The 27,833-nt window shown below is 38.4% G+C and overlaps 1 protein-coding gene across 3 annotated transcripts in view; it reads right to left on the reverse strand.

Annotated features, from left to right (window-relative positions):
• Positions 1 to 27,833, reverse strand: part of ATP8A1 (ATPase phospholipid transporting 8A1) — a 3,191,789-nt gene that overhangs the window by 1,224,688 nt on the left and 1,939,268 nt on the right. For all 3 annotated transcript variants that reach the window (XM_044061519.1, XM_044061518.1, XM_044061517.1), the window contains one exon: positions 8,546 to 8,684. In XM_044061519.1, coding sequence (XP_043917454.1) covers positions 8,546 to 8,684 — 139 coding nt within the window. The remainder of the gene's footprint in view (positions 1 to 8,545; positions 8,685 to 27,833) is intronic.

Consider the following 27,833-nt stretch of genomic DNA (forward strand, 5'->3'; position numbering starts at 1 on the left):
TCCATCTCTGCCTTTTTCTGGTTTCCCATTCCTCTGCATTATACACATTACCATAAAAATTTCAAAGTACCACTAATTCTTCTATAGGATCTCTGGTTATTAATCATGTTATATGCTCTCTAAGTATGGCTATAAGTCTTTCTACTTTCTTTTGCCTGAGTTGTTGTGCTAAACACTTTTGCACTCTGCAGTAGTTATCAAAAAATAAATAAATAGCAAAAATGACTACAGACTTCTGTTAAAGACATTTTGCGAAAAGGATGGGCATGGCTGTGATGAATACATATTTTAACAAGAGGGAGGAGCATAGGGTGACATACAAGAGTGGAGGAAGATGCACACAGGTGGATTATATCTTATGTAGGAGGGCCAGTTTGAAAGAGATTGGAGACTGTAAAGTGGTGGCAGGGGAAAGCGTAGTTAGGCAGCATAGGATGGTGGTTTGTAGGATGACACTGGTGATCAAGAAGAGGAGGATGAGTGTGAGGGCAGCACCAAGGATCAAATGGTGGAAATTGAAAAAGGATAAATGTGAGGTGATGTTCAGGGAAGAGTTAAGACAGGCACTGGGTGGCAGGCAAGAGTTACCGAACAGCTGGGTAACTACAGCAGAGTTAGTAAGAGAGATGGCTAGAAAGGTGCTTGGTGTGACATCTGGAAAGAGGAAGGAGGACAAGGAAACCTGGTGGTGGAATGAAGAAGTACAGGAGAGTATACAGAGAAAGAGGTTGGCAAAGAAGAAGTGGGACTGTCAAAGAGATGAAGAAAGTAGACAAGAGTATAAGGAGATGAGGTGCATGGCAAAGAGAGAGGTGGTGAAGGCTAAGGATAAGGCGTATGAAGAGTTGTATAAAAGGGTGGACACTAAGGAGGGAGAAAAGGACCTGTACCGATTGGCTAGACAGAGGGACCGACCTAGTAAAGATGTGCAGCAGGTAAGGGTGATAAAGGATAATGAGGGAAAAATACTCACAAGTGAGGAGAGTGTGTTGAGCAGATGGAAAGCGTACTTTGAGGGGTTGGTGAATGAAGAGAATGAGAGGGAGAGAAGGTTGGATGATGTGTGGATAGTGAATCATGAAGTGCGGTGCATTAGCAAGGAGGAAGTAAGGATAGCTATGAAGAGGATGAAGAATGGAAAGGCGGTTGGTCCAGATGACATACCTGTGGAAGCATGGAGGTGTTTAGGTGAAATGGCAGTGGAGTTTTTAACTAGATTGTTTAATGAAATCTTGGAAAGTGAGAGGATGCCTGAGGAATGGAGAAAAAGTGTTTTGGTACTGATTTTTAATAATAAGGGTGATGTGCAGAGCTGTAGTAACTACAGAGGGAGTAAACTGATCAGTCACAGCATGAAGTTATGGGAAAGAGTAGTGGAAGCTAGGTTAAGAAGGGAGGTGATGATTAGTGATCAGCAGTATGGTTTCATTCCAGGAAAGAGCACTACAGATGCGATGTTTGCTCTGAGAGTGCTGATGGAGAAGTACAGAGAAGGTCAGAAGGAGTTGCATTGTGTCTTTGTGGATTTAGAGAAAGCATATGACAGGGTGCCTAGAGAGGAGTTGTGGTATTGTATGAGGAAGTCGGGAGTGTCAGAGAAGTATGTAAGAGTGGTACAGGATATGTACGAGGGTAGTGTGACAGCGGTGAGATCTGCAGTGGGAGCAACGGATGCGTTTAAGGAGGAGGTGGGATTAGATCAAGGATCAGCTCTGAGCCCTTTCTTATTTGCAATGGTGATGGACAGGTTGACAGACAAGATCAGACAGGAGTCCCCATGGACTATGATGTTTGCAGATGACATTGTGATCTGTAGTAAGAGTAGGGAACAGGTGGAGGAGACCCTGGAGAGGTGGTGATATGCTCTAGAGAGAAGAGGAATGAAGGTCAGCAGGACTAAGGCAGAATATATGTGTGTGAATGAGAGGGAGGATAGAGGAATGGTGAGGATGCAGGGAGTAGAGGTGGCGAAGGTGAATGAGTTTAAGTACTTGGAATCAACAGTTCAGAGTAATGGTGAGTGTGGAAGAGAGGTGAAGAAGAGAGTACAGGCAGGATGGAGTGGGTGGAGAAGAGTGTCAGGAGTGATTTGTGACAGTCAAGTATCAGTAAGAGTGAAAGGGAAGGTCTACAAGAGGGTAGTGAGATCAGCTATGTTATATGGGTTGGAGACAGTGGCACTGACAAAAAGGCAGGAGTCAGAGCTTGATGTGGCAGAGTTGAAGATGTTAAGATTTGCACTGGGTGTGACGAGGATGGACAGGATTAGTAATAAGTATATTAGAGGGTCAGCCCAGGTTGGAAGGTTTGGAGACAAAGCCATAGAGGCAAAATTATGTTGGTTTGGACATGTGCTGAGGAGGAATGCAGAGTATATTGGGAAAATGATGCTAAGGATGAAGCTGCCAGGTAACAGAAAAAGAGGGAGGCCTAAGATAAGATTTATGGATGTGGTGAGAGAGGACATGCAGGTGGTTGTTGTGACAGAGCAAGATGCAGAGGACAGGAAGAAATGGAAACAGTTGATCTGCTGTGGCGACCCCTAATGGGAGTAGCCGAAAGAAGAAGAAGAAGAAGATTTCTGTTAAAGACATTTAGCAGAGGTGCTAGAGTTGGATTCAATAAACTTTAGACTGTTTGCTACCCAGTAATGATTTATTATTAGTTATTAACAATAGCAGCTCAACACCAATCTTTCTAAACTCATGCATATTATCTAAATTTTCTTTTATGTTCTCTTTAGTGCTCTCAATTGCTCTTCTTCTTCTTGCTTTGAAATACTCCCTTTCTTTTGCAATATTTTAACCTTTGTCAACACACTTAATTCCTGTTACTTCTTTCTTGGTTATTTCATACCATACTTTTATATTCCACTTTCATTTTATCCCACTCACTAATTACTCATCCTAAAGTAATTCCTATCTTGCTGTTAACTCTCAAATCATATCCACTACCCATTCCTTAAATTCCTTTCTTCTAATAGATAAATGGAAGGGTGCCAGGGTCTTATTTTTATATCAATAGTCTGCATCTTTCTTAGGTTTTACGAGTACATGATCTGATATCGGTCTCAAAGGTTTCATTTACTACACATTCTCCTGTGAAATACTTCTATCCAAGTCTGCCTAGCTACTATATCTCTGGGGATAATAGTTAAATCCTGTCTGCATTCCTGATAATAAACTCCCATCTTCCATACCAATGTTTTCATATGCTTCTGCAAGCTACCCTCTTTTGTTACATTTTCCCTTTAAAGAACTCCTGATACATCATCACTATTGCAAATCAGGTTACTGTCCCCCCTTGTGAATAATATTCCCTGCTGAAAGCTTATTATTTTTGCCAAAATTCTCCTAAGCAGCATAACAGTAGCTTTAGGTAGAATATCAATACATGCCAGCTCAGTTCTGCTCCACATTCAATTACCCCTTACTACGACAAATCACCATAAATTTATAATTGGTGCCTTTTTCTTCCTCTTCTAGAACTACTGGGGCTGTTCTCACAATCAGCATCTGTGGAGGAGAGGCAAACATTTGACATTAACAGAATGATGATCCATAGGGAATTATTGTCACAAACCTATGTTCATTTCTATCCAAATGTATCTCCTTTAACAGTGCACTGTGCACCCCACTTCTCTTAATATAATTCAATGTTCTTTTCTTTTTGTCTATACATTTAAAACTATTTGCCATTTTAATATTGATAAAGCATGCATCTTGATAAAAAGATATTACTACCACCTGTTATGCATGACAGTGATTTTGAACATGTGTTTCCAACTTGCAGCTTACATGCACACACTAATGTTTGGCAGGACAATCTTGTATTGATTCTTCTCATCTCTGTCTGAACCCATGTCACATTTTCCAGACTTTTCCCTTCAATAAAATCAGCAAAGAAACAAAACACTAAATGCATTTTCAAAACACCCAAACACTTTTAATGCACAGTAAGCACACACAGCTACATACAGCTTCCATAAAGGAAGTTTACCCCTTCAAATAAAAGCCGCTGGCCCACATTGGTGGCTGCACCCACAGGCATTACTTATTTTAAAGTTAAGGTTAAACACGATAAAGTGTATGTTACAGCATGTGTTCCCACTAGCACAGATGACTACTTGTTTTTAGATTATCCCTATTTCTCCTTCTATTGTGAAAAACAATGTGCATGCTTTCAGTAAACATTAACTTACTACCTTAAAATAAGTGTTTTGATTAACCATAAATAAACTAAATTGCACAGTTACATTTAATGCATTAAGGTATTAAGGCTGTGGGTGAGGCAAATACTTGCATAACTACTCACTTCCCACAATTTCAACTTTTTCAATGAACTGCTTGCCATTATGTCAATGTCATTAAAAGTTAAATGTTTTGTACCTTGTATATTTTACTCAAAACGCATTGTTCAGACCTCTGATGATTAAATGCTGGTGTATATAGACTCCTTGTCTCCAACTAAAAGTAGGTGCTAATGGAAAAATAAACAGCTAGCAACACTGCAGATGCAAAAATGATGCCTTTTAGATTTTACTCACAGCATACAGTTCAGACATTTCATGATTCATTGCTTGCACCTACAGGCTTCTTGTCTACAGTTAAAGGAAGTTGGTAATGCAGAAAACAGCCAGTAGCTTTGCAAATTCAACAAATAACTACCATTTTAATGCTTTTCATAAATCTCTCTGTTTTTTCAAGTCTATTTATCTAAATAAAATTGTCTACAACTTACATATGTTACTCTATGCATCCACCTCTATTAAAATCAAGGGTAATTTATTATTTTTTAATTCTACACCAAATATGAGCAATGCGCTTTTACATTCTCATAGCAGCCCAAGATCACAACATTATATTTACTATAACTTGCTTCTTTACAGCCTCTCCTATCTTGTTAAAGTGTAACACCAGAATATACAACTACGAAAAAGTACTTTCTTACTTTAATAAAACTAGCACATACAGTAGTTACTGATACCCCCGCAATCACAAGTAAAATATCTCTGATTGCAAATTGTACTGAACTGCTTTACAATTTAACATGCAATTTACATGATTAAATGTTTATACAAATATCAATAAAAACAAAAGTAGTTTTACTTACAGTTGTATTATTAGTGTCCTTCTAAACATTTATGAGACAGTCTGATTTATGCTTTACAGTTTTCCTATTAGTCCAAGATGCTCAAGTTATTCCAGTCTATTTTCAGCCACTTCTTGTAGAATCACAGTTCACATGTCTATACTATATAAAACATTTTACAATTCTCCCACTTATTCAATATTTTTGTACTGCTAATATTATTTTTCCTAATTATCTTGATCACAAAAACCTCTCTCTAATTCAAGTCCAAGATATTTCTTATTATTCTAGTCATCACCTGGGCTTTTTCACTTCTTATATTCTTGATTCTTAACAGCAACCCCTGTATTGTGTAATGATTTTTTGATTCAGGCTTCTACGAAATATAAAGCAGCAAATATATGAGCTATTTCTTGAGCGGTTATACTTGCTTATCCTTCTGACTCTTATGCCATATAATCTGCAAACATTAAAACCTGGTGAGGTGATTTCAGAAATTCTTAAATTTCTAACAAAAATACTTCAGAAAAATAGACAGGCCTACAGATTTTCATTCAGATTAGTAGAATATTGTCGTATCAATGGAAGGATAAGATATTTAAGAGGTAAAAGAAGGCTCTTGCTTATTAATGCCAGATGGCAAAAATCAAAAACTATAGATCTTTTGTTAGTTAGTATCTGCACAAAAGTACACCATTAAACTGCCAAAACTTAAAGTAACTTTACTTAAACTTAAAACTACAAAACTGGACATAAAAGTAATTAAGACAATAAATCATTAAAGTTAAATCTTATTTTGAAAGAACATCTTGTGCCAGTTCCCAACGAGAAATAATTTTTCTAAATATGTTAGCTATCAAAACAGCCAGTGAAAGGCTGGCCCTTAAAAATCTGGAGTCAATGTATGGCAGAACTCTACCTTTGTACAAAATAATTTCTGTTGTGGTCCTAATGTTGAATCTCTATATATCATCATGGGTGGAATGTCCAATTATCTCTGAGGATCTTTGTTCTAAGTCTCTAACAAAGGTTATAACTGATCACGACATTGTCTGCATAACTTTGCACTTAGTTTATATCTAAGATTAGGGAACATGTGGTTACATCTTTAAGTATCATATATAATGCCCTATTGTATGAGCTTCATGGAAGGATGTACATACTGTACTTACACTTTAAGGAGAGAACTATCATAGTATAAACTACTTTTCCATCACATTTAACTTTTGTATTGGTCAAATGTTTCAAAAAGTGCTTATTATTTCAACTGGGGACATCATACAGACCAAAAGGTGATGTGTTTCAACAGAGCTTCATTAGGGCAGGATTAACCTTAACCTGCCTGAAATCCTTCTAGGAATCAGTTATCTCTGAACTTGATCAGTGCCTGAAAGCTAACTGGTCTTTCTTGACTTAGCTAAGACCTTTGACATTACTCCTCCTAGAATTAATTCCACCAAGCTTACACAGCCCAGGTACAAACTTTGTACATAGCAAGATGGATTAACCACTAGCTCTCCAATAATAAACAGAGTATCATCATCCATGGGCAAATTTCAAACTGGACTTTTGTCCAACCTAGTGTCATACAGTATTTCCTTTTTAGAACTTAGTAGTGATTTTTGGATTTTACAGTGTGCTGATGATTTGAAAATTGGTCAGGTTACTGTTAAATAGGAGGATATTGATTTGTTTAATTTTTATCTGGCAAATATGCTAGCATGGCTTAAAATCAGTAGATTCATCTTAATACCAGGAAGTTGAAAGTCATGCACCTTGAAACCATAATCTTTACTTTCCAATTGAAGTACACAACTAAGATGTACAGACAGTGGAGTTTATCAAAGCTCTGGACACTTGTTATCAGTATTAAGCTGTCCTTCATGTCAAATGAAACAAGCTCCAATCTAAGGTACTCACCTGGCTTTAATGTGCTTCCAGATCTCCATCAATATTTACAGGAAAATATGTTTCCTATACTAGACCAATTATGGAATGCAGTTTATTGTTTTGTTCTTAAAATAGGGCTGACTAACTACAATTTGACAGTACACAAAGCAGATATATCAAAAGAATTCCAGCATGTAAAGGTCCAAGTTATAAAAAAATTAATTACACTTTCTTTGATTATTTTCAACAGCGTACAGATATGTTAGGGGCAGATTACTTGTGCTGAGTTTAAGATCTACTTTTGACCCTACTTTGACATCATAACCGGGTGTTCACTTACTTGAGATTGGATACAATCTCAGGGACAGTACATCTATTTTTCAATTACCACTTGTTAAAACAGGTAGAAATGTAGGTTTACATCTTTTGCCATCACATCCTCTTGAAGTAGAGTAAACGTCCATCATTTATTAGGTGCTTAGGACTCTTGTCTGCTTTTAAAGAATAACTTGACTTGTGGGTAATATCTGAGCCTTTTTCTGAGAATGTTACAGAGCCTGTGTTCCATGTTATCCCTCAGACCCAAGCACAGGTTATTCCAAAACTAGGAATCAAGAGTGTGTTGTTGTTTGCAACAATTGCCACCTAAGGTCAATTAGCAGCCTGTGTTCTAAATGGTGGGCCAAGCATGAGAAAGATCAAGTGGTTCAAGCCCAGCACTCCTTTCTCAAAAGTAGGGTGTGGAAACTCCTCAAAGAATAAAACTATCCATAGTGGTCATCAAATGTTAATCCAAAGCAACAAAAGGATATGCTACAGTTACAGCCAATAAGGTCTGTGAAGACACACAACAGCACACTGATTGGATACGGGGTGAAATAATGATGATTGCATCTTTTGTACCATGACAAGGCCAAGGATGTCACGCCCACATAACTGTAGCCATTTTCTCATGCCATTAATATGATGGCCAAAAAGACTACCAGAACCCTGGGTCTTACCCTATGCTCACTAATACTTGTAATGCTCTTCTCTCCTTTGAGATCCAAGAAGTAGGGGTTATGTGGGAACAATCCAAGTGAGAGAAAGGGAATGACAGAGCTTCAAATGTGGTTTCAAATATGACAAGGTCATGAAAGGGACGAGAGAGTAAAAAAAAATTACACTCCTTAAACACAAAAGATAAATACAGATCCTTCAACTGCATGAAGAATCACTTGCTGAGAATCAGGATGTACACATTTTCCTTTACTAAATTAAAAAACAATATGCCCAGACTATTTTCAACATATATTACCCTTTACAGAATGCCTATCAGATAGTCATTATGTTCTAAAATATATTTTAAATACACTCAAGCAGAAGCTCTAAACATGTTAAAAGCAAAAATAAATAAAGTAAAATAAAAACAGTGTTTGGGAAAGAATAGGTAGACTTTATGTAACTTATAAAAGGTAAAATAACTACTTTTTCAGGCGTAAACAAAAAATGGTCCTGCAATAAGTTTCTTTTGGCAATGTTGTTGTTCTGCAATCACTTAATAATGAATAATGTAACATATTACCAATGTTGATGGCAGTTTCTTGCTTGTCTCCTGTAAGGATCCAAATTTTAATGTCAGCTTTCATTAATGTCTCTATTGTGTCAGGCACTTTGTCTTGAAGTTTGTCTTCAATGGCAGTAGCCCCAAGCAACTGAAGATTCTACGAGGAATAAAATGCAATTAGATAAAGACTATTCATATTCATTTATAAAAGAGATTAAAAAAACTGGAAGGGGATATTTAGGAAAGGGAAGCCACAAATTACATAGAAATAACTGGAATTCGTGTGAACAACACATGCATAATAATGTTTACAATGAGGAGTGAGGTTTAAGAGAAAGTAGAAATTCAACAATTTATGTACTGTTGGACTGAAATATGGTTATTATAAAGAAAGAAGTAATACATAACGTATAATATATGTACATGAAAATAATGCTAATATGGTTTATTTTCTTTTTATTAATGTATGTGTGCTTATGTCTTAAGTGATAATCTAATAAAGGTGTTTAAAAATATTGATATTGCACTAAGTAAAAGGATCACTATTCAGATACTTAATATAAAATATAATTTGAAATTACTGCATTCAGTAGGCAATTTATTTATAAAAACAAATCCAAATTCTATGTGGTACTCCACTGCATTTGGCATTTTAACTTCAATAATACATTAAAAATGAAAACTCCCTGAAAAGCAATTCATTACATCACCATTAAATCATTTCTGTAAACTGAGAGAAAAAGGTCCCTCTTATTTCTTTCCAACTGCAGAAATTGGGGTCAGCCTTGAGGTGACCAACCAAAAAAGACTTGGCAGATACTGTAAGAGAAACCCAAAGAAGCACTCCACACAGCATTAACTAAGAGAGGTTAGCTGCATGAACCTGCTGTTGCACCAGACTCTCACAGATCATCATACTGAAGTGCAGTCATCTGCAGAACTCTCCTACTGCTGATAAAATAGGCTTCAGTGAAAAGAAAATTACCACTTTCCATGAGTCCAGATGTCGTTCTCTCTTTTTTACATTGCCATCATTAGGGACAAACAGACAATCTTTAGCTCAACTCAGCTTTTATTACAGTGCGTTAGTATAAGGCCTGATAAAATAGAGGTCAAAGGGTCATAGAGAAAACGAGGCAAATAAGAGAGTCTTGTGTCTTGCCAATTCCCATCCTCAAGCTGTAACCCAATCCAGAAGGCAAAACAGGTTGTCCAGGGATGAAGTTGCAGATAACCATCTAGCCATCAATGCTGGATATAAAGGATGAAAGGGTACCATGTTGCACTTGTAGGGGCGATTTATTTTAAAGGTGGATTCCACCCTTAAAAGGATAAAAAATAATGCCCCTACAACGAGCTTTCTTTATAAGCTGCTGAAGATTTAATTCCTTAATTCTTGTATTTGTGGACCTTTTGATCTATTAGAGAACCAAAAGATCAAAGAGGATTGGGTCTCTATTGGCAAGGAAACCCAAACATAGATCTCCATGTAAGAGTCTATGCCAGAATGAGTATAGGGATAGGGCTACATGTTTTTTCTGGCAATCAAAGGAATTTAGGTTAGTATTAACCTCTGTTAGCAACCTCTGGGATCTTTTTGAGTTGTTTGATGTGTCTAGACCAATGTATGTCAAACAGGGCATTGTAATTTATAAATGGCCTAATCAGGTCCAAGTACAGAAGGATGGTAAATTCTTTTGATCTGGAAGACATTTTCTTACATACTAGTTGTGCTAAAAAGACTTACTGACTACTGATGCTACATTGTGCTAGAATGGCCCAGATACCAAGACCTCTGACAACCCTGTCATTTTCCAGTGGAGTACTGGATACACTGTACATTGAGGGAGGATTTTGTTTTCCAAATGTGACAATACTGCACTATCTTGCATTTAATTTTAAACCATTTTCTCTATACCAAAGTAGAGTTATATGAAAATCAAACAAGACAAAGTCCACGGTAGCAGATACAGGACATCAACCAAACATTTTAACTCAAAGAGCACTTTATTTGAGGAAAGATAATAAAATAAGTTAATAAAATAAGTTGAACATCAGCAATAAATCTGTTCATTCAGAGACTTTTTCAAGATCTTGAAAAGGTCTCTGAATGAAGAGAGATGAAAGAGCTTGATTTATTGCTGATTTATTGCTGCTATTCAACTTATTTTATTATTATTCCGCAAATAAAGTGCTCTTTGAGTTAAAAGATTTGGTTGCTGTTCTGTATCTGCTGCTGTGGACTTTGTCTTAGAGTTTCTGGTTTCATTTTGCTGATCTGTTTTTGAAAATCAAACAAGCAAACCTTAAAACAAAGGTTAGGAAATACAGCTAAATCAAAATACAATGGTTGAATAAAACTTAGGAAAATGCAGATAAAGCATACAATAAATAGTTGCAGTAATACAATAAAATATACATTTATAAAGTTAAAACTCAGGTCTTTCCTAAGACGGTTAGGAAGTGAGGGAGGTAAAAGTCCCCATGACTAACTGTGTGTTGAGAAACACACACACACAAACATATATATATATATATATATATATATATATATATATATATATATATATATATATACACACACACATATATATATATATATTTATATATATATATATATATATATATATATATATATATATATATATATATATCTATATATACATATATCTATATATATATATATATCTATATATATATCTATAGGTTTATCTTTAAAAATGTTATGGCTGACTTGTGCGACGCACATATGTGCGAAAGTATCTTTTCAAAAATAAGTATTAGCGAAAGAAACAATGCCAAACTCACAACAGCGAATGGTATTGTGCATTCCCTGTTATGAACACAATTTTGAGTGGAAAGCGCACTATAGTGGGGATCGGGAACTGCACCCTTTCTCTCACTGTAGTGCGATCTCGGAGTTAGTATTTATAAGCAGCAGAGGGTCTGGGAGGTGTACAGTGGTTTGCCCCCCCCCTGCAAGATATTTGTAGCAGAAACCCAAAAATTAGGTAGTTTAGCTCAAAGTCGACATTCCTTGAGTATTAAGTACCAGGTTCGCAATTCTGAGCATTCAACGTTGCAGTTTCTGACATTTCAAGTTGAGTAAGTAAACAGTTGCACAAACGTGCTGCAACATTTTAAAGGTAAACCTAAATATATATACATATATATATATATATATATATATATATATATATATATATATATATACACATATGTGCATGTATGTGTTTATATATATATATATATATATATATATATATATATATATATACACACACACACACACATATATATATATATATATATATATATATATATATAGAGAGAGAGAGAGAGGAAAGCCCATTTCACCGAGTGACAATTTGGCTGAAATTTTATATTACTAAATGTGGTATGAACATGTGGTTCTGTAATTCAAAATATTTATTTTGAAATATATACGTACACAATTGTATGAAGAAGCTGTAGATAGTACTTGCAGTGAGCTGTACATAATCACTATCAATATTTATTTTTATATGAGCAGTGGCAGTGATTCCATGTGTATGGAATTTTCATGCTTATACACAGTTGTGTGACTGTGGAGTTAGTATATTCAAGTAAGGGGGTATGGGAGGTGAAGCCCCCCATCCCACACACACACACGGATTACAAGGGGAAATTGCCCCCTACAAAAAATATTTTTTTAAATTTTCCCCTTGGGTGTTTTGACTGTATTACATTTCAGTTATTTGAATTTGATTAGATCAAGTTTCCTGATTGACCAAAAGATGTCACACTACATAGAAAAAGGATAAGGAAGAAAATACAATAAACAGTATGTAGTGTGAGAGATAGAGAGATTAGATACGGTCCAAAGGACGTCTGGTCGCTCCATAACAGAAAACAATTTTGCAGGGGGGGAGGAGGGAGGGGACTTGATCCAGATGAAAAGAAGACAACACAACTCTATCATTGTGATAAGTGCACAACTTCTGTATCCTATATTGTTTTTTTTTTTCATCTGATTCAACACATGGGGCAAATTCCCAAGCTATCTGAAAGGGACCTGGGTGGTCTCAAGTAGGTATATTCCTGAGTATGGCAGAGCCAAAAAGTGTGTGAATTCTGGACTGCATGCACATCTAACTTATACTGAGATACAAAGGTATGACTTGAAGACCAAGTTGTTGCATCACGTATGTCACTGATAGGCACTGTCTGCAAATGCGGTTGAAGTTGCCATTGCCTTGGTAGAATGTGGTATGAACATAGGCTTTGATTGTAATGACATACCTCATGAACCATAGGCAAATGAAATGCATTCTGCTAATCATTTTGACAAGGTTACCTTACATAATGACTGTCCCAGCTTTTTCTTGGAGAAAGACAGAAATAGTTGATCTGATCTTCTGATATTCTTGGTTCGATGAAGATAGAACCCGAGTTGTCTATGCACATCTAAAGTGTGTAATGTAGGTTCTCCTTTATTGGAAAAAGCTGGGAAGAAAACTTGCAAATCAATCTGTTGGTTGAAATTAGATTCTGAGGCTTCTTTTGGAAGAAAGAAAAGGGTTGTTCTCAATGACACTCTTGTCATTATGACAGGTGAGGAAGGGAGATTTGCATGAGAGTGCCTGCAGTTCTGAGACTCATTTTTGCAGATGTAAGGAGGAAGTCTGAATCGGGTCCATATCAGTTCCGCGAAAATCCATTTCAGCGAATACCAAAATAGGGACACGTATTAATCGAACCGCGAATAGACTGAATGCACTAAACTGCGAAATTTAATACATCGAACGGTCATAGTCGGCCAACCCCACCATCTGCTACATACTACCTACCCAAACAAAATAAACAAACCACAAACATACACTAACCAAACCCTACTCCTAACCCTAAAGTAAAGCACCAAAACCTAACTTTTAACCCTACACTAAACCCCACATACACAACTATCTATGCACTATCCTTAACCCCTCCTAACCCTAAGGTCCGTAACTACCGCACACTTCCCCTACGGAGAAATACCCTAACAAAATAAAGAATACACATAAATACATTTAACAAAACCCTACTTCTAACACTACACTAATACATTACCTATCTATACACTTACCTTAACCCACACCCTACCCTAAGGTCCACACCTATTGCACACTTACCATACGGAGCTATACCGTAGATGGGCCAACCAAAACACTTCAACATTTCGGATTTTGCTGTTTTGGACACTCAGTGTTTACGTAGTTCGCACAATACGTGTCGATCATTCCGTATTTGCAGAAACGGCATTTCGATCGTCTGATAGGGAGCCGTCTGAATCCTAGGCACAGTAGGATCTGACTGCCTTGAAACAGGCATCAGACTTGTGAGGGGTCCTGAGACCTTTTCTTAGACTTGCCCAAGCAGTACTCGGCTATCTTTTCTTTACACTTTGTCTACATCCTTTTCTCTCTCATTGTCTTCAGAGCTTTCCCTTTCTTTGTCTCATTCTCTACTAGAAAAAGAGGAAGTAGAGGGTGTTTTTAGGTCCCAAGACACTTTGGACCCTGTCTGCGGGGAAGAAGCCCTTTTAAAATAAGTTTTTCCTTTTTCCCTTGGAGGGCTCTGGTGCCTAATGCAGAACAAATTGAGCAAGAATCCTGCAAGTGGAAAGGCCCCAAATAGTAAACATGCTATGAGTGTGGATCTTGAGGCAATACTTTATGCCCACATGAGGAACACATCTTGAAGCCTGTTGACATTAGAAGATGAAAATATATGTATGTATAAATTAGAACAAGATATTTAAAAGTATCTCAAAATTAAATGAAGTATCGATTTAACTATCCTAATGCTAATCCTAAAAACACACAAACGGAAACATGAAAAACCACACTAAATTAACCTTAAATATTAAAGACAACCTAATACTACTATACACTAATCACTATAGCTAAAAAAATTCAAAAAGGGAGGAAAACAGTTTCCCTTACCATAAACAGTAATAGAGCTCTCAGTCCACACATCTGGTTAGACGGGTGACAAATGAGATCTCAGATAATTCAGACAGGAGAGAGGAATTCTAAGTAGGATAGGAGTCGAAGCTCTCAGATCCAAAGCTTTGGTATAAGGCACCAAGGTCAGACTTAACTGGATCCAACAACCCACATGTTGAATCAGACAGAAAAGACAACATTGGATCTGTTTATCCACAAGGCTCCCAAAGGCATTATATCTATTGGAAGGATTGTCCTCAGAAATAAAGGGATTTTGCAGATGATTAGTAAAAACTTCCACAAAACCAAACTATCCACTAAGGTCTATAGTTATAAAATTAATCTCTTACTTGAATAAAGAACTCTTACTGAGAACTGACTGAACAAACAGTTGTAACACCATCAGCTTTGATAATGACTTATTAAAACCAAGGAGAAAAGGAAAGCTTAACTATCATTATTAAAATACTATCATTATTAAAAGACCCAAATTATCCAGCAAAACTCAAATAATTTCTGCGTAATGTCACTAGAGGTGTCAACACATTGGGGAGGGATGCATCCTAGGTGAAAAACAGTTAATGCCCAACTCTGAAAATATGATGCACTTACAAATCTCTAAAGAGGCATTCAGAAAAAAGATGTAAATCTATTCTGCCAAAAAAATCAAAATCTAGCAGTGAAACAAGCAGCAGAAAAATTAATGAAACTATTAAGCAAAAACTATCAGTCACTATATCTTATGTTAGACACTAATCTGATGCAATACTTTGTTTTATTTATACATCTGAAATAAGTACATTTTCTGAGATTTAAAATGTCTTTTCTTCTGAAATTTACACGGAAAGACAATCTAAATATAAAGGTAGTATTCATTAATGTTTCATAAACATTTAAATGAAAACTCTTAAGGTGAAAAGTGATTTAATGGGCTTTGCCTGAATTCATGAATATTGGTAATACTTAAATGCCTAATTTATTCAAAATCAAGTTACTACAGACAAGGTAAGTTGACTTATACTAAATGCCTATTTGACAGGCTGAGAAACTGAACACAGTTACAGTCTTTTTTTTTTCTTTTTTTGCTTTCTCTTCTTAGAGTATTGCCTTTGTTGATTTTCAGAAGAAAATATTTTGGGTGCCTTAAATAACTAGTGACAGATACAAGGAAATGCTTTAGGGGAAGAACTTCTACAGAGTTCATTGTTGCCCTGTTGCAATGGCAATCAATCTTATTAAGATGTTTACAAAAGTTACAACATAGGAAACATGGCACATGAGCTACATAATTTAAAGTAATAAACAACATAGCTATAACTGTAAGGTCAGCTTCTGAATTTTGATGCACTTTCTGGATATGTGATACCTTTGCTTTCTATTACAAGTACTTATATAGAAGTATATATACAGTGGACATAAAAAGTGTACACACCCCTGTTAAAATGCCAGGTTTTTGTGATATAAAAAAATGAGACCACAATAAATCAGTTCAAAACTTTTACCACCTTTAATGTGACCTTTAACCTGAACAATTCAATTGAAAAACAAATCTGTTCGGGGAAAAAATATAAAAAATAAAAAACGTACAATACGTTGGTTGCATAAGTGTGCACACCATTAAACTAATACTTTGTTGAAGCACCTTTTGATTTAATTACAGTATTCAGTCTTCTTGTGTACACGCCTGCCATCAATTAAAGAGACTCTGATTAACCCAAATAAAGTACAGCTGTCCTAGTAGCATTTTCTTGACATTTACTCAGTTGCCTGCTACAGCAAAAGCCATGGTTCGCAGACAGCTTACAAAGCATCAAAGGGATCTCATTGCTGAAAGGTATCAGTCAGGAGAAGGGCACAAAAATATCCACAGCATTGGATATACCATGGAACACAGTGAAGACAGTCATCAAAAAGTTGCGAAAATATGGGACAACAAACAGTGACATTGCAAAGAACTGGACATCCCTCCAAAATTGATGAAAAGACCAGACGAAAACTGGTCAGGGAGGCTGCCAAGAGACTTACAGCAACACTGAAGGAGCTGCAGAAATTTCTGGTAAAGTACTGGTTGTGTACTACATGTGACAACAGTCTCCCGTATTCTCCATATGTTTGGACTATGGGGTAGGGTTTCAAGATGGAAGCCTTTTCTTACACCGAAAAACAACCAGGCCTGCTAAAATTTGCAAAACAGTACTTCATGTCTCCCAAAAGCATGTGGTAAAATGTGTTATGGTCTGATGAGATCAAGGTTGAACTTTTTGGCCACAATTCCAAAAGGTACGTTTGGCTCAAAAGCAACACTTTGCATCACCAAAAGAATACCATCCCCACGGTGAAGCATGGTGGTGGCAGTATCATTTTGGGGTTGCTTTTCTTCAGCCAGAACTGGGGCTTTAGTCAATGTGGAGAGAATTATGAACAGTTCCAAATACCAGTCACTTCTGACCCAATACCTTCAGGTGTCTGCTAGAAAGCTGAAGATGAAAAGGAATTTCACATTTCAACACGCCAATGACCCCAAGCATACATCCAAATCAACAAAAGAATGGCTTCATCAGAAGAAAATTAAAGTTTTGGAATGGCCCAGCCGGAGCCCAGACCTAAATCCAATAGAAAATCTGTGGGGCGACCTGAAGAGGGCTGTGCACAAGAGATGCCCTCGCAATCTGACAGATTAGGAGAGCTTTTGCAAGGAAGAGTGGGCAAATGCCAATTCAAGATGTGCCATGCTGATAGATTCCTACCCAAGAAGACTGAATGTTGTAATTAAATCAAAAGGTGCTTCAACAAAGTATTAGTTTAAGGGTGTGTACACTTGGCAACCAGTGAATTGTACTTTTTTAAATGTTTTCCCCTAACACATTTGTTTGTTTTTCAATTGAATTGTACAGGTTATAGGACACATTAAAGGTGGGAAAAATGTTGAAATGATTTATTGTGGTCTCATTTTTTATATTACAAAAACCTGGCATTTTAATAGGGGCGTGTATACTTTTTATATCCACTGTAGATAGTGGCAAAGCCCCTCTGCCCACCTTACTAATGGGTGTTAACTGTAACCCTACTCCTAACCATGTACCTTACCTTAGAAAAACACTTTCCATATACCACTCTCCAGTCAAACCACATCTTACGGTATTGTGCTTTTTTTTTTTGTTTATTTCATTTTAGTATATTTTTAATGTTAATTAATCACAGTAGTAGACTGTTTACCTGTTTTTTGTTATTAATTTAATGAGAGTTTAGGTGCTTTTGTTATTATTGAAGTGTCAGTATTATGAATGTCTACATTTTAACTATTCTCTCTATCTACACATACACATACACACACATACACACATACACACATATATATATATATATATATATATATATATATATATATATATAGATAGATAGATAGATAAAACCAACATAAAAATTTCAACAAAATGCAAATTAAAGTTCATGCTGCTAAACACTAGGAGTCTAAACATGAAACTGCACTCAATGCAAGCATTCTTAACCCTGGAAGATGCTGACATTTGTGCAGTCACAAAAATCTGGTTCAAAGCTGTGGACAGCACCCCACCCTTACCTGATTATTCATCCTATCACACATTCAGATCCCAAATTATGGGCAGCAAAGCCAAAGGAGGTGGAGTTTCAATGTATATTAAAGACAAACACACCTCCAGGCTGGTCAAATAGTATGATGCACAGGAGGCATTCCAGGTGCAGTTAACCATTGACAAGACCCCTATTCAAATCACAGCTAGCTACAGGCCCCCAAATTTGACACAGGATGCCCACTCCACCTATCTGGACCTCTTTGAATTTATCAAGATCCAAGCCTTTACCCTGATCCTGGGTGACTTTAAATACCCAACCATAGATTGGAAAAACTACTCATGCCAGAACACAAATACCCAGAGATTCCTTGATTTTATCAATGCAAATGCCTTGCAGCAGCTAGTCGATACCCCCAAAAGAGGTGATAATATCTTGGACTTGGTATTAACCAACATGAGTAACCACTGCAGCACCCCTACAGTAGCATCCTCCCTGGTAAGATCTGACCATAAAGCGGTCTCTTTCGAAGTCAGCATGTCCCCTGATCACCCCCCCCCCCAGCTAGGGTCAAACAAAAAGACTTCTCCAAAGCTGATTACAACCTCCTGAGAGGTGGTATAAACAGCTTCACAGCCCCCTTCCCCTCTGTTGGAACTGGCATCAATGTCCAAATCTACACCAAAGTACTATACGAGCACTTACATAGATGCACGGAATCAGGCATACCTGACAGGACAAAATTATCCTCCCCAAGGAAGAGTAAACCTGTCTGGTGGACATCTGTAATAAATCTCTTTAGCCTGAATAAGCAAATAAGAGCACTAGTGAAAGCCTCTAAAGCCAACTTCAAGTCCAAACTGGCCACATCATACACAAATGTTGTAGATATTGCCAACCTACTGGCTGACAGATTCAGTGAACACTTCATCCCTATGCCCCCCCATTAGTAAATCAGGACATCCCCAGTAGCTGTCCCCTCCCATTATCTCTACGGAACAGATCATCACTGCTCTCAAAGGCAAAAAATACAGCCCCCATGGGACCTGATAACATCCCAGGTTGCATCCTACATGAACTCAGTCATGAACATGCAGCACTATTAGGCACCCTATTCAACCAAAACCTGAGTATCGGCTTTCTCCCAGCTGAGTGGAGGACAGCCACTGTTATCCCTTTGCACAAAGGTGAAGCATCCACCAATCAGGGAAATTATAGATCCATCAGCCTAACTAGCCTTATCATTAACAGGGACATTGGCAACCTCCAAACACTTGAACCCACACAGTTTGGCTTTGTCAAGAGGAGGTCATGTCTGTTAAATCTGGCTGACTTCTTTGAGACAGTCACCAAAGCCATGGATGAAGGGAAGACAGTGCACACCACCTACCTTGACCTGGCCAAGGCCTTCAACACTATTCCCCACTTGGGCATAGTAGACAAACTCTTTCATCTAGGTATCAATCCATATGTTATCAGATGGGTAGCAAACTGGCTCACTGATAGAACCCACCTAATCAAAATAGGAGAAGCCACCTCAAGCAGTAGACCCGTAATGGGAGGCGTACCCCAGGGATCGGTCTTGAGGCCTCTGTTATTCGGGATATACTTCTTTGAGGTGCAGTCCAAAACCAGTGGGCTGTGGCTGACCAAGTTTGCAGATGACTGCAAGTTTAGCATGGTCATCAATTCCCCAAGTGAAGTGGACATCCTCCAAGACGGTCTCACCCAAACAAATGAATGGTGCCAGAAACATGGCCTCAAGCTGAATGCCAAAACATGCATCATCATCCCCTTTGGGGAGAGTGATGTTCCCACATATTATCACATTAATAACAATGTCCTAAGCACGCAATCAGTCATGAAGGATTTGGGCACCCAGGTTGATATCAACCTGACTTTTCACCACCATGTTGCTTCTGTTGTACAGAAAGCGTTCTATATTTATTTATTTTACATCTGGTTACGGGGAAAGTCTGACTGGACACAAGTCCTTTTACAGCAGAGGCCCGGGGAGAAACTCTCCACATATAACAAAGCACATACAATGTAAGAATTATCGATTACAATTACACAGTTACAGAAGTAACACATTTTCCCTTTTACATAATTTCCCAGATACAGAGAAGAATAAATGACATAATACATCAATACCATAATGGTAGTCAATAAGTGAAAACATAAGTAAATAAGTGAGTTAAGAGAAGCTAAACAGTTTGAAGGTGAAGGTGTAAATTTAATGCTGGTAGGATGGTTTAGGATAAACATTACTGTTAGAAGCGAGACACTTTAGGTAGATAAGTTAGATGACAGGTGGTAAAGACAGAGTAGAAGAGAGATGCAGAGAATATTCTAGGGTTTAGGCTCAGGACAAGAAAGAATTATAGATTTAAGAGAAAGAATTCCAGGCTGAAGGGAGGAAAAATGCCAGACAGAAAGGTGAAAGAGGTAAATCTGTGTGATCTGAGATCTAGCCAGGAGAGTTACAGTTACATATCCAGTTAGGTGTTCATCTTAGCGAACGCTCACGAGCGAATATTGCGGAACTCGAAACCGCAAATGTGAGATTGCGGCACAGTGAAGATGGGAATATTTGCCCTTTCCTTACTGTAGTGCGATCTCGGAGTTGGAATATATATTTAGGGGTGTGGGGGGGGCGCTGCCCCCGACAATTGCAGTTTCGAGTACCTGGATATTCGCTCATGTGAGCGTTCACTAAGATGAACTTTCATTCATCTAATGTAGACCCATCCAGTTGGCTTGTAAGTGTATTTTTAGGGATTGTTTGAACAGGGTTAAGGAGGAGATTGCAGTTATGTTAGTGGGTAAAGTGTTCCACTTTTTGGCTATGAAATATGAGTATAGGGAAGATCCGGCAGAGTTGTAAAGTTTAATTACTTGAAGGAGAAGTTTATTATTGGAGTGTAGGACTCTAGTACTGGAGTAGGGATGTATAAGGTTTTGTAATACAGGGATTTTGTCTGGGTAGTAAAGTATTTTGTAGGCAAATATGACCTGGTTGTAGAGGAGAAGATGAGAGTTCAAGCCATTTAAATCTTTTTAGGACTGGGCAGTGGTGTGTGAGACGAGAACTATTAGAGGTGAATTTTGCAATTTTGTGATAGCACGTTTCAAGTTTAGCAGTATCAGATTTTCCAAGATTGGTAAGGATAGGGGAGGCATATAAGAGAGTGGAGAGAAAGTGTTTGTGAGGAATTCCACGTTTCTATATATTCCTCCTAGTTTTTATGTACTTTTTTTAATGGTGAGTGCAATGTGATAATATGGAGCATCACATACGTAAGGGTATCTCATCCAGGGACAAGGAGGTCATAACATCCCTGTATTCTTCCCTAATAAGGCCAATTATTGAGTACAATGCCCCCTTTGGCATGTACCTCACAAAACACAAACATATGCAGCAGCTGGAGAGACCACAAAACACGAACATATGCGAGAGATGCAATTATACAGCCAAACTGGAAGCTAAGCTGTCTCCACCCAAAACTGGAACAGACAGTCAAGAGGAGAAGGTTAACACTTGCACCACACCTCCAGCTGCACACAGACCTACTAAAATAGCACTGGCAAAAAATATACATAAATACACAAAATCATACTCGGAGATTCGAAATAAAAACCTGCAAAAGCATCAGAGACCTCCAAAGCAGACACCCAAACAACCTGCACTTCCCATCACAAACCAGACAACACATAAAACACAAAATCAGTGTGCCACACAATCACAGCCCTTAAGGCGAAATAACATACCTAACACACTAGTAATAGGTGACTCTATAGTCAGGCACACTGACGTCCCACTCACTAGGCTGGACAAGCAGAAGGTTACTGTTAGCTGCCTGTCGGGAGCCAGAATCCGCCACATAATACAAGCACTCAGGTCACACCAGAACAAGTACAAACATCACTCTGTCATTGTTCATGTTGGTGTGAATGACCTGAGATGTACCTCCCTGGACTACATGAAAAGAGACATGGAAGAGCTCTGTGATCATGCAGCCCAGGCTGGTATGACCCTAACCCTGAGTAGCATCTTGCCCTCACCAAGAATGATACCTCAGTATAAAGAAAAAATGATCAATTTCAACAATTGGCTAAGCTTCTGGTGTCATTCAATGGGGATCCAGTGTCTGTCAGCCTTAAAAACAGCAATAAGGCAAAACACTCCACGTCGAGCCAATAAAATGTTTATTCGATAAAATACATAGTTAAAATAAGCGCTTTCAGGCCATATGCCCTTCATCAGATAATAAAATAAACTGAAAGGATCATTTTTAAATTACCAAGCATCCAATCACATTTCAATATTTGACCCTCCTTTTCTTAAGGATGGGTTTTAAAGGTACAAAAGCGTTAATACCTGGCAGCTTATCCGCTCTTAGCCTCACTATCCACCTGGTCTCTGCACATTCTGTCTCATTAAATATATTACCCCCCCTGGTGTTAGCATAATAACCTGTATAACCATAAACCTAAATGAATGACATTCATTTGTTTTTATATGTTGTGCCAATGCATTATGTTCATTACTATTTCTAATATCTGACAAATGATGAAATATCCTAGTCTTAAACATATTGTTAGTCTTTCCAACATAATAAGTATCACAATTTTGGCAAACTGCTATGTAAATCAGATTGCATGTCCTACAATCAGCATAACCTTTGAATATATATTGCTTATTGGTTTTCTTGGATACACAAAGATCTAGGTCTGTAGAATAAAATTACATGCCTTGCATTGATGGCATGGATATGTACCTTTCCTATTTATTTTAATAGAACTTCTTACACTAGTAATAGATTCCTTACAAAGTAAATCTTTCAAATTTTTATTCTTCCTGAATACAAAGTTGGGTGAATGTCCCATGATGGGACAATGATTGGATGTTTGGTAATTTAAAAATGATCCTTTCAGTTTATTTTATTATCTGATGAAGGGCATATGGCCTGAAAGCCCTTATTTTAACTGTGTATTTTATCGAATAAATGTTTTATTGGCTCGACGTGGAGTGTTCTGCCTTATTGCTGTTTTTAAGGATTGATATTGTTTTAGCTGAACACCTTGGTGCATACAGATTTTTTTCTTTTACGTGTCTGTCAGCCTGGGATGACATGCTCGACAAACTGCGTTGCTTCGCAAGAGACGGCTTGCAGCTGTCACCTCTAGGCTTTCGAATACTGGCCAAGGCTCTTGCTGCCCCCTTAGTGCCTTTTTTAGGCAAGGCTCAAAAGTCAAACCCACCTCCGTAAATAGCACAATTAACAAAAAACTGAGGGTTATGCTACTCAACGCCAGGCGTTTAAATCTCGAAATGTGCCCGCTCAAAAAACTCCTCAGTATGGAGAACGTCGACATCTGTGCAGTAATTGAAACCTGGTTCAAGGCTCCAGAGAGCACCCCAGCATTACCGGGCTACAATTCATACCACACATTTCGGCCACAGAACATGGACTGAAACGCAAAAGGAGGGGGTGTATCTATATTTATCAAGGATACCTACACCTCCAGGTTAGTGGCGTAGCATAATAACTCTGAGATCATCCATGTGCAACTAACATCGGGCAAATCTGCAATGCAAATTGTGGCCTGCTACAGATCACTCTCCATGACCCAGGACCACCACTCCACCTTTCTGGAGAAACTGGAAAACATGAAGGTCCTACCACACACCCTGATATTGGGCGATATCAATTACCCAACCATTCACTGGGAAAACTACTCCAGTACAAATTCCCAGGCCCAGCGCTTCCTGGAATTCATCAACTCAAACACCCTGGATCAGCTGGTAAAGTCCCCTACCAGAGGTGAAAACATATTGGACCTGGTCATCACCAACATGGGTGACAGGTGTTCCACACCAGAGGTCAACTCATCACTGGTTAGATCAGACCATAAACTAATCACTCTGGATGTCCACACCCCACCACCACCCCCAACTAAGGAAACCGCAGTAAAAAAACTTTTCTAAAGCAAACTTCACCTTAATTAAGACAGAGGTGGTAAGTTTCACAGCCCCCCCCAAGCTAAAGGATAACACTGCCCAAGATGCAGAAACCTTTACAAATGCACTCTATGAGCACCTATAAGGATGCATGGATCGTGCCATCCCTAGCAAAACCAAGACTCACTCCTCTAAGAGAAGGAAACCAGTTTGGTGGACCCCTGCAATAAACAGGCTATACAACAGAAGGAGGAAACTAGTTCAGAAAAAATCAAATCCCAAGAAGGAAAGACATCCCTGATCAGTATCAGTAGGAAATTAAGGTCCCTCATGAAATCATCCAAGGCTAACTTCGGAAGAAAAATATCCAAGGATTCAAAAGATAACCAAAAAGCCTTCTTTAGCTATGTTACGAATCTAAGTGGCAGCTCGCAGATATGCACTGAACTAGTGCAAAATAGCACAAAATATACTGAACCTACTGATATTGCCAACATCCTGGCAGATAGATTCAATGCAAACTTCACCCCTCTCTCACCTCCAAGAGGGCCCACAACAATGCCCGAAAAGTGTAGTGTCCCAAAAATCACAGACGCACAGGTGAAAACAGCCTTTTCAAATGCCAAAAACACAGCGTCAATGGGACCAGATGGTGTCCCAGGCTGCGTCTTGCACGAACTACAAACAAACTAACCCCCCCACCTAAACATGCTGCTCAACCTCAGCCTCTCCACAGGCTACGTGCCCATAGAATGGCGCACAGCAATGGTTATTCTTCTCCACAAAGGAGGGGCCACAACTGACCCTGGTAACTATCGCCCCATAAGCCTGACTAGCCTGGTCTGCAAGGCTATGGAGTGCATCATGATAGAACTCATTAACAAAGACATTGGGAACCTCCAAACACTTGACGTGACCCTGTTTGGCTTTGTTAAGGGCAGATCATGCCTACTAAACCTGGTTGACTTCTTCGAGACAGTCACCAAGGCCATAGACGAGGGAAAGGTGGTTCACACAGTCTACCTTGACCTTGCCAAGGCTTTCGACACCATTCCCCACTCTGGTATTACAGAAAAACTCACCAGCCTGAACATAACCCCTATGTCGCGAGATGGGTTGCCAACTGGCTTACAGACAGAACTCACACGGTAAGAATAGCTGGCTCCAGGTCCGACTCTAAACCAGTCACAAGTGGTGTCCCACAAGGCTCGGTCCTGGGACCCCTACTGTTAGGCATATACTTCTCAGAAGTACAGGCAAACACAGGAGGACTATGGCTAACCAAGTTTGATGATGACTGCAAACTGGGAGCCATAATTGACTCTCCGGCTGACACGGACATCCTCCAAAAGGGCCTTACTGAGACGGACACCTGGTGTCAAAGTCATGGCCTCAAGCTAAATGCCAAAAAATGCATAGTCATCCTATTTGGGAAAAACAAAACACCCACGAATTATCACATAGGTGGCAGCCCCCTTAACACAGAAGAGGTAATAAGAGATCTGGGGACCCAGGTAGATAATAATCTCTCCTTTGACAATCATATTGCCAAAGTAGTTAGGAAATCCTTCTATGTGGCTCATCTAATTACTAAAGGGTTTGCATCTAGAAATAATCGTCACACATTAGACCCATCATAGAGTACAATGCCCCATTTGGGATGTACCTCACAAGACACTTCCAACAGCTGGAAAGACCACAAAAGTACATCACCAAGAGGATTACTGGCCTCAAACATATGTCCTATGCAGCCCGACTGAAAAAACTCCGGCTGTACTCAGTGGCATATCGCTTACTCAGAGTTGATCTCTGCCTGACTTACAAAGCCATGTCCAACTCAGAATTGATGGACATGCTGCACCTAAAGAAATCCAAGTCACTGCGAGCCACGCGCTCTAGTGAGCTAAATCTCACCACAACAATAAATAGAACATGCTGGAGGGATAGATTCCTGTCACAGAGACTCCCCATGCTTTGGAACAAAATTCCAAATTACATCAGGCAGAGCCCCTCACTAACACTCTTCAACAGAAACCTTAACGAGTGGATGAGTAACAGAAAATACACCCCTGGGATCACTTCATTGGCTGTGCTTGACAGAGGATCAGTTAATTAATCAATGGGGCGGCGAAAGCCGACACACTCTGGCTAGGCTTATAAATGCCCTCAGGCAGATAGCCTAGTACCTACCTATGAACCTATAAGACAACAGATCAGCACCCTGAAGGCTTAGTACATAATATGAAAAGCAGGTTCTACCATGTCTTTCAGCAACAACAACACATACACACATACACTTACAAACATACACACACTGTATAACAGATTCCAAATTTGCATCTGAAACTGGCCAGCCACGTTACCTGCAATGAAACCAGTCCTTACAAATATCACAAACTGGCTGACATCTTCTAGACAAGTGCCTGAATCTCTGAATTACTATTCATGTTTTAACAGTTAAACACATGCTAATTCCCTTTGCCACCTCACAGCTGCATACAGTTAGTAGCTGGCCTGGCTTTTTGATGCCATGGGCAAGGGCTGATGGTAGAATGGCTGGTGAGGAGAAACAACTTGTGATTTAAAGGGACCACACAAAGTTTTGCTGTACTCTGTTGATTTTAAGAAGAAATTCTGTGTTTTTCAGCAAATAATGGGCATTTGAGGGGTATATCTTTATAGCATTGCCTATGACTTTTTAGGAAATAAAAAAATAGAAGTAAACAAAAGAAAAAATAGATATCCACCTGCATAACTCTCTTCTCTTACCACCCATAGGGTTTGCGGTAATAGCTATACCTAACACAACCCTTCTCTGAAAGCTAAATTAAAATCCAGAGCCAAATCTGCTATCAACATAAAACAAAGTTGCACTTCATTTCAAATTCACAATTACCTAAGAAGAATGTCTCTGTTAAACTAAATTTTCATACTTTTCAGCAAAGGTAATATTCTTTCAACATTCTTACACTTTTCTGTAAGCATATGACACTGAGAAATTATATGAGTCCTTCAAATCAACTCATTTACAAATAATTATTCTAGTTTTCCTCCTCTAAACTTACTAATTACATTTCAGATTTGTTGCCATTATCAGTTGATTTCTGAGGGGGCTCTACCCTGTGGTTCTTCTACAAATGAGAACATTTATCCTATTCCCTGAAATCTTACCACTTGGGATAACTAGTGCCCTCTACTGGCACACACAATATCATGTGCCATATGCCTAGTCCTTGACAATGGCAGTTCACCACCAATCACTGAGAAAGCATATTTCCTGCAAATCAAGAACAACAATGAAGATCTGGCACCTACACTGTACCAGGGTATATAACCATATACTGACTCAACTTACATGAAACTTGCCAGATTCACAGAGAACTCCAATAGTAACCATAGAAAAAAGCAGCCAACCGCACACATTTTTAGTATTTTACTCTTTTTGCCACTCTGCATGTTCAAGTCCACCTAAATCTTCTGCTTTCCTATCTTCTGAAGCTATACATGTTTGCTATTTTTAAGGTTCTGTAATCTTTTCAGTACATTATACTCCAACAAATGCAAATAATGCCACAGGAAATCTGCTTATTTTTTTCAATCACTTTGCTCTCCAGCAATTTCTCCCCTTTCTCATTCCATACCCTTTGTTCTCTCAACACATTATTTGGTTATCTCATGTGATGCATCTCCCTATCAGAAATATAAGGCTCATTATTCAGAGTCCCACAAAAACAAACTAAAAATAGACTGTAATATCAAATCAAATGCAGCAACTGTCAAAATAGTGTGTGACATTACTGAAGCAATTTCACCCCCCACGCTA

Source organism: Protopterus annectens, chromosome 2.part0 (assembly GCF_019279795.1).
Source record: "Protopterus annectens isolate FY-2018-M chromosome 2.part0, PAN1.0, whole genome shotgun sequence".
Classification (NCBI taxonomy): domain Eukaryota; kingdom Metazoa; phylum Chordata; order Ceratodontiformes; family Protopteridae; genus Protopterus; species Protopterus annectens.